The sequence below is a fragment of the Malaya genurostris genome, chromosome 1, assembly GCF_030247185.1.
Source record: "Malaya genurostris strain Urasoe2022 chromosome 1, Malgen_1.1, whole genome shotgun sequence".
NCBI classification, from domain to species: Eukaryota; Metazoa; Arthropoda; class Insecta; order Diptera; family Culicidae; genus Malaya; species Malaya genurostris.
In genome coordinates this window covers 108413381-108421456 of record NC_080570.1, presented here as the reverse complement: position 1 = coordinate 108421456, position 8076 = coordinate 108413381, and the positions used below count along the sequence as shown (strand labels likewise).

General features: G+C 36.8%; 2 protein-coding genes across 2 annotated transcripts; one reads left to right on the top strand and one right to left on the bottom strand.

The window, feature by feature from the left end:
• Positions 1-676: 676 nt before the first annotated feature.
• Positions 677-2940, bottom strand: LOC131425371 (BTB/POZ domain-containing protein KCTD5). The gene is made up of 4 exons (XM_058587209.1): positions 2361-2940; positions 2110-2298; positions 1981-2046; positions 677-1916 (listed from the first exon to the last, which is right to left on the bottom strand). Exons 1-4 carry the CDS (start codon positions 2610-2612, stop codon positions 1722-1724), a joined length of 702 nt encoding a protein of 233 aa, XP_058443192.1. The 5' UTR covers positions 2613-2940; the 3' UTR covers positions 677-1721.
• A 2874-nt stretch (positions 2941-5814) lies between these two features.
• Positions 5815-7658, top strand: LOC131425370 (tether containing UBX domain for GLUT4). The gene is made up of 3 exons (XM_058587208.1): positions 5815-6004; positions 6063-7125; positions 7186-7658. The coding sequence occupies exons 1-3, from the start codon at positions 5921-5923 to the stop codon at positions 7575-7577; spliced, it is 1539 nt and encodes a 512-aa protein (XP_058443191.1). The 5' UTR covers positions 5815-5920; the 3' UTR covers positions 7578-7658.
• The last annotated feature ends 418 nt before the right edge of the window (positions 7659-8076 follow it).

The following is an 8076-nucleotide window of genomic DNA, read 5'->3' as shown; positions in this document are numbered from 1 at the left end:
CTAAATTTTTATACACCTAGACGTCAATTACGAACCAGGAAATTATTTTTAGAAAGAAACACTAGAACAAATTATGCAAAATACTGTCCAGTCAATCGAATAATGCGCCATTACAATCAATACTGCGAACATCTTTACCTTACTATGTCAAAAAATCAAATCAAATCTCAGCTTTGTCGTAGAAATAATGCGTAGTATGTAAGTGAACATTGTAAACAATTTATATGTAGTCTACATTTGCTTGACGAAATAAATAAATAAAATAAATAAATAAATAAATATCGGATTTAATTGATGTGAAGTAACTCATGTTACATAAATTTGAAGGTAAACACATTAAATTACCAATTGCGGAAGGATTTTTCAAAGATATTAAAACATTTGGTGGATATTTATTCAAAGTGGGCCAAAATAAAATCAATCCTAAAGTGGGCCAAAATACCTCTGTTACCCTACGAAGGGAATTATCACACGCTCTGATAATAGCAGATATCTTCAACGATAGAATTGACTGTCCCGTTTTGATCAATGAATCACCAATAATTGAAAAAATACCTTCTGTAAGTAATCTCAGCAATTTAACCCAAGAGAACAAATTAAAAAGAATAACTCTTAAAGAACGAACTTTTTTTCATATTTTCTTTTTAATGTTCTATGCGAGAGAAACACTAGAAACTTGTGTATTTAAATTATTCTTCTCTTTCAAAACGCTTTTTCGTGGTTTACAACATTTAATTCCTCACTAACATGATCTTCTCATTATTACTCGTCTGTGTAGTACTATAACTATTTTATTTATTTTGCATTTATCTTGTCGTTTCGGTCAGTTTAATCATAATTATAAACGAATAAATTTTAGAATTGCTATGCAACGATTTGCAATTCATACGCACTTCAAAAAAAGGAATAATAAGTATTATAATCATATTTTCAACCCAAAGGATACACGACATAAATATATAGTAAAGAAAATACGGAACGCGAATACCGAATACATAATTTTGCAATATATAATCATTCTGCTGAATTCACTCGAAACGATTACCATTTTGACAAACTGACTGAACATTTACGTACGATCACATTCCTGGTGGAAAAGAGGAGTTAACACATTAACAGCAAACAATTACCAAGCTGTTTCTAGGTCTTTCACGGCTTCAAACGGATGCAGTGACTTTTTAAACGTTTCGCTATCAATTATTGAGGAGCAACCGAGTACACTAGTTTTTCGATTTTGTCATGAGCTCTGTTGTTCGTTCATGTTTGCTCGGTGGGAAAACGATTCGTTCAATTGTGTGTATGTATGTGTTTCAAAATTGTATGCGTGATTTAATCGGATCATGCAGATAAAAAGCAGTACTATAACCGGAACTATTCGATATACTTAAAGATGCATCGGACACTGGGAAAAGCTGAACTACACTGCGATCGATAGGGTAATGAATTCGTAAACAATGTGTAGTTTGGAACCTTACCACACAATAATCACATTTCACCCAACATTTTACTCTCTGTTCCATAATGGAATATCATTGTGAATGACAACGTGAGGGCTAGTGTGAACCAAACGATATGTAACACGGTGTTCTAATGGGCTTATACTATGAAACTCTTCTGCTGTTTTGATCTGCTACCAATATTTGTATTTAATAAGTAGTGTTTACCTTTTAGTTTAACTTTTCCCTGCGCTGCATCTGAACACGATCAGCATCATATCTCTCTTACATACGGGAACCTTTTTGTTGTAGCACCTTGGCGCGATCGTTGGACTCGTTCTCCCGACCAAGTAACGTGTTGGCGCATTCCTTCGACACAACGCACAGAAATTCGGCGTTTTCTTCGGCACCATAATTATACGATGTACCTATATTGATAAGTTGTTCAAAACGCCAACCGTCGGACATTGTTGAAACCATCTTTTACATATAATATAAAAAAGAATTAGACTCGTTACTTCAAATTCATCCATTTTAAGCTCACCTGTGTTAATTCGTTTTCTTGACATTGCAGCACACGATAAACACGTTTTTTATCAGCAGTAGGTCTCTGAAAGTGCAACAATTATATTTGGTGAGAATGTATGTCAGGACGGGATCATAACAATCTTACTTGTTCTCTTCTTGCAATACTATCCTTTAGTAATCCAATCAAATGTGTAACATTGTAAAATTCAGCTTCCTCCAAAACGCCTTCTTCCGATAGACCATCGTCCAAAACTAATTTGCCATGGCGCAAATAATTCAACACTGGGGCAAAGTAACGTGGATCTCGGTCAATTAAATAGGCACCTGATTCATCCTGTAAACCAAAAAAAAGAGCTCGATATTTGATGCATTATCACACCCCGAATGAACACTCACCCGATCAGAAATCAAATCACTATCCTCCTGGATCAACCGTGACAGGAACGAGTTCGGGTCCCGTGACAGTGTCGTCTTCGTCGTAAGAAAGCAAGTACCACCAACATTTAACTTAATCCATTGGTCCTTTTTACCCTGAATCGGATACTGCGAAAAAGAGGAGGTTGCAGCGGAACCGTACCCAGACTTTGAGGATGAAGCCAATCCGCCACCTCCATCATGACACTGTCCATTTAAATTGACCGTAGCCATATTCTCGACGAGTTTCAATTGTTTTAGTTTCGGAGTATGATGTTTTGATCAATTGTTATTGTTTCAAAGGAACTACGTTTTCTTCTGAGTAATTATTCTAAAATCTAGTTACTTAAAAATCACTACGCCCACATTACATTTGCTTATTGATCGTATAGTAAGAAATAATCGCAACCAGAATTATGTCGAAGTACCTACGACAATGTTCCGCAGATGTGCAATACTATTTGAACACAATATTCAACGAAACAATGCACAAACTTTTCAACTATTCCAAATCTCTTCCCACTTCGCAACGCAACACCTAACTGAGTACAAAACAAAACTATATGCCAGTGCTGTCAAAATAGGACACGCACGCTTAAAAATAGTTACTCAAAAATGAGTAAGTTCTCACTCATCTATAGAAAAAGTGGAACAACTCTAATTTAGAGTAACTCCGAAGTTACTCAAATTTGAGTTCTTACACTGGAAACGATATTTGGGTAAAATCTATTCATTTACTGAGTAATACTTTATTTGTGCATGTGCCAAAAATAGAGTAACTATCACTCAAATTTTGAGTGAAATTTTTTTTCACATATACCAAATTTGCAAAAAAATTGCTTCTTTTCTGAGTGTATCGTATTAAAATATTAAGTAATTGAACTCAATACTATATCAAGTGGTGGTTGCTTGGAGTAGTGTGTCAATCGCAAATTAACATACATGTCAGTTATGCTCAGCCACCAATCATACACTTATTCCTCATAAATGACATTTGAGCATATTTGGATCCATTCTAAAGCACAACACGGAGTTTATCATTCCGGTTTTTGCAGACACAACACCGTTTGCGTTGAGCGACTCACCCTCGAAATACGCGATCTCACTAACAAAATATACAACCTGTTGCTACAAATGGTTATTACAACTTTTAGACTGAGCTAGCGAATAGTAACAAAAAAACGAGTTATTGCGTTAAACTCAAATTTAGAGTAGGAGTTACTCAATATCATTGATGATAACTACTAAATTTTTGACGTTTCCATGTATCATTTGAAAATGAGTGACTAGTACTCAAACTCTGAGTAACTTTTTCTAAGCGTGCGATGTGAAAATTTCACTGATGGCGAGATAGAGCAAATTTGGTTGTGTTTGTAATTTTCTCATGGAATTAAGTATGGCGCCGGGATCGATGAAAGTAAACACCGGAAAATAAAACATGACTCAAAATTCTATACTCAGGCAAAAAATATATGGAATTTCATAGGTATCGTATGGTTTTCAACCACAAAAATATCGTATGCGAATCATAAAACCAATAAAAAGCCTTAAGAAATTCATATGAAATTTTCAGGAACATTGTGCAAAATTTCTATGACAAACATATCTTCTCCATTATACTGTGAAATTCATGAGTAGTTCGTATGAAAACTATAACATTAATAAAAGAGATGAATATTGTAATAGAGGTATACGTATATTTTTCATAAAAATATTTAGAAATTGTGATTTTTGATGCATCATAAGATTTGCCTTATGATTTTCACTACTCATTTTGCTGTGTTTTTTGAGTGTGGAATTAAACAAAATATTATTTTTGAGTGTGGAATTAAACAAAATATTAGAATTAGAAAAGGTCCCAAGTGCAAATAACAATTTCTCTTTCATTTAGGGGTTGGCCAAATTTTGTGCTAGGGCACATAACCGTATTCATTATTTTTACGTTTCGTCTTTGACTCATCAGTGCAGAGCAGTTCAAATTGAACTGCTTAGTGCTAAACTCGGCAGTTCAATTTGAACCGCTAAGCAGACGTAAAATTTCTGCTACTTACAGAACACTTTTTGTTTTGCAACGAAGTGCAATGTCTTTTCTGACGTGCCGAACGAAAACGTGTTTTCGACTATTTCTGGCCGATGCAGGTATGGTCATTTAGGGGTTAGCCAAATTTTGTGCTAGGGCACATAACCGTTTTCATTATTTTTACGTTTCGTCTTTGGCTCATCAGTGCAGAGCAGTTCAAATTGAACTGCTTAGTGCTAAACTCGGCAGTTCAATTTGAACCGCTAAGCAGACGTAAAGTTTCTGCTACTTACAGAACACTTTTTGTTTTGCAACGAAGTGCAATGTCTTTTCTGACGTGACGAACGAAAACGTGTTTTCGACTATTTCTGGCCGATGCAGGTATGGTCATTTAGGGGTTAGCCAAATTTTGTGCTAGGGCACATAACCGTTTTCATTATTTTTACGTTTCGTCTTTGACTCATCAGTGCAGAGCAGTTCAAATTGAACTGCTTAGTGCTAAACTCGGCAGTTCAATTTGAACCGCTAAGCAGACGTAAAGTTTCTGCTACTTACAGAACACTTTTTGTTTTGCAACGAAGTGCAATGTCTTTTCTGACGTGCCGAACGAAAACGTGTTTTCGACTATTTCTGGCCGATGCAGGTATGGTCATTTAGGGGTTAGCCAAATTTTGTGCTAGGGCACATAACCGTTTTCATTATTTTTACGTTTTGTCTTTGACTCATCAGTGCAGAGCAGTTCAAATTGAACTGCTTAGTGCTATACTCGGCAGTTCAATTTGAACCGCTAAGCAGACGTAAAGTTTCTGCTACTTACAGAACACTTTTTGTTTTGCAACGAAGTGCAATGTCTTTTCTGACGTGCCGAACGAAAACGTGTTTTCGACTATTTCTGGCCGGTTATGTGCCCTAGCACAAAATTTGGCTAACCCCTAAATGACCATACCTGCATCGGCCAGAAATAGTCGAAAACACGTTTTCGTTCGGCACGTCAGAAAAGACATTGCACTTCGTTGCAAAACAAAAAGTGTTCTGTAAGTAGCAGAAACTTTACGTCTGCTTATCGGTTCAAATTGATTTGCCGAGTTTAGCACTAAGCAGTTCAATTTGAACTGCTCTGCACTGATGAGTCAAAGACGAAACGTAAAAATAATGAATTTCTCTTTATTTACATTCTCTTCAATTATTACAGCGACTTACTGCATTTTTTCGTAAGTGCAGATCGAAAGTTGATGATTGCAGTCATTATTCTTGGTAAAGTGATAGAAACAAATTTTGCCGATAGGGCCGTAAGTATCGAAAACAAACAAAACAAAGAGAAACTGTCATTTGAACTTAGGACCTTTTCTAGTGTTTGTCTTCAAATCATTCCTTTTTTTAAATTGAACTGACAGTATAGAACTGTCAGTCGAACGATGGCTGTCAAAGTTCCCAGAATCTGTCAAGTCATACAGTTTCAAAGTTTTAAACGACTACTTATTTCAAAGCAAAACGAGTATTTTCGTGAAATATCCATGGAAATATGGCCTCAAAAACGGTAACCGTGCTTACTATCAATGGGCGTCGTCAACAAGTAAAAGTCGAACCGAACCTTACCATCCTAGACGTATGTTGTATTTTGTGACAAGCCGGTAACCAAAGAATAACATTCGTTTTCTTGCCAGATCTTAGAGCAGGTGTGTAAAAAGCATAATTTTAATGCAGATGAACATGACTTGAAGCATCACAACAAAATTTTGGACCTTTCGGCAATGTTCCGATTTTCTGGCTTACCTAATAATGCCCTTTTGGAAATGGTGCCGGCTATTAAGGCCAGAACTGAATCCGATGTAACGTTGGTTATTCAACTGGAAGACGGAAGTCGACTCGAAGGAACCTTCAAACCTTCTGCTACATTACTGTTCGTTTTAAAGAGTACATGTGAAGACAAGGCGAACGCTCAATCCAACCCCGTGATGATCTATATGCGCAAGGAAGTGCTCTGGGATTCAATGGAAAAAACAACATTGAAAAGTTTAGGATTGACCGGTGGACGAGCCATTATTAGATTGCTTCAACGAAAACCAGAAGAACTGAAAACACAAGCCAATGTTTCGACTCCTTTGCCTCACAAAGAAAAACCAGAAGAGTCTGACGAACCTTATGTCAAAAAGACACAGCAGGAAGTTTCTACAGTGAAGGAATTAAAAGAGAAAATAGAGATAGATTCGGTACCGATAGAAAAATCCAAGTCGCCTACCGAAGCTAAGAAATCAAAACCAAGCTCTAGCAGTCCTATAGCAGGATCATCAAAACAAAAACATCTTTCTGCGGATTCCAAAATTGATAATCCACAAATTCCCGAACCGAGGCCTGAATCCATAATCAATATAATAGGAGATAGGGAAGCCTTGCTATTTCATCTAGAAACAGCCGAACGTAGCACATTCGACCATCCAGATTCATTCTATGAAATAACTGTTTCTGACGTCCGCAAAATGTACGCCGATTTGAGAAAACAAGTCAAAGATTTAGAAGAAGCTCCCTTAATGACTTCTGAACTACGGCAGCTCGAGGATAGCAAGCGTGTACTGAATCATTTGTCACGTTATAGAATCACTATAATCCGAGTGCAATTCCCCGATCGGTATGTATTGCAAGGCATATTCAAACCTCATGAGTCTGTATCGGACGTGATAAATTTTGTGCGAGAAAATCTACAAGATTCAACCATTGATTTTCATCTATGTAAGTATAATTACACACGTTTCACAAACTGTTTTGTTATATGTAGTATAAATATTGAAGATACAACACCTCCAAAGGAAATTCTCTCGTCAGAAAGCACACTTGTAGAGGCGAAGTGCGTACCACAAATTTTGCTTCATTTTGGCTGTGAGAAGGAGTACACATCTAGCAAGTTCCTGAAACAACATCTTTACGACGTACTATCAAACGCAACCGGAGCATCACTCGTAGCAGCTCGCTCTCGTGGTAGTTTGGATGATGAAGGAAAGCTGATGGAAACAGTCAGCTATTCCTCAGTCTCGTCGGAGCCGGATGACAATCAACATAAAAACGAAAATGAACTGGTAGCCACTAGCAGTCGCCTGCCCAACGCAAATTTTAGGCCTTCATCCGTACAAGCTAATTCCAATGATGTGAAAATGCCAAAATGGTTTAAACCGATTGGGAAATGAAATGTTAAATGTTATTGCCTTTTTCACCGATCATCGGACGGATTTTTGATTCAATAAAACTGTGGGTATAGCCGTCATTAATACGCTTCATTTGTTTTTTATATATTCCGAATAGTAAATACCAGACGTTCAATTATTTTGCTAAAAGTTTCAACTGACTGAGACCGGAGATGTCCATCTCCACTATGTGGCGAAGAGCAAGTTGAATTTCTTCCCCCGATTACAGATATACACCACAGTTCTAAACAATGTGCACGCATTCATCTCTAGCACCAGATTGCTAAAAATGTTTGCACTGAAGTGTACATTTGCGTACAAGCCTTACTTGGCCGATTGAGCCATTTTTTTGTTATTGGATTAGATCGTTGTCACCCTTTTCCTTGAGATTGTCAAAAATAAGCCTGCTCGAGAGCATGGTTATTTTTGGCAGATCGATTGTTATTTTCCGACACTGAAAAAAATTGTGTAATGAAAATTCCAATAATAGATCTTTAGTTGA

Excerpts from the sequence above, each read along its gene's own strand:
- LOC131425371 (XM_058587209.1), bottom strand. The coding sequence starts at position 2,612 with ATGGCTACGGTCAATTTAAATGGACAGTGTCATGATGGAGGTGGCGGA. Across the intron at positions 2,299-2,360 it reads GTGATTTGATTTCTGATCGG|GATGAATCAGGTGCCTATTT; the intron begins GTGAGTGTTCAT and ends TTTGGTTTACAG. Across the intron at positions 1,917-1,980 it reads AAGAAAACGAATTAACACAG|ATGGTTTCAACAATGTCCGA; the intron begins GTGAGCTTAAAA and ends TATATGTAAAAG.
- LOC131425370 (XM_058587208.1), top strand. The coding sequence starts at position 5,921 with ATGGCCTCAAAAACGGTAACCGTGCTTACTATCAATGGGCGTCGTCAA. Across the intron at positions 6,005-6,062 it reads CGAACCTTACCATCCTAGAC|ATCTTAGAGCAGGTGTGTAA; the intron begins GTATGTTGTATT and ends TTTTCTTGCCAG. Across the intron at positions 7,126-7,185 it reads AACCATTGATTTTCATCTAT|ATACAACACCTCCAAAGGAA; the intron begins GTAAGTATAATT and ends TAAATATTGAAG.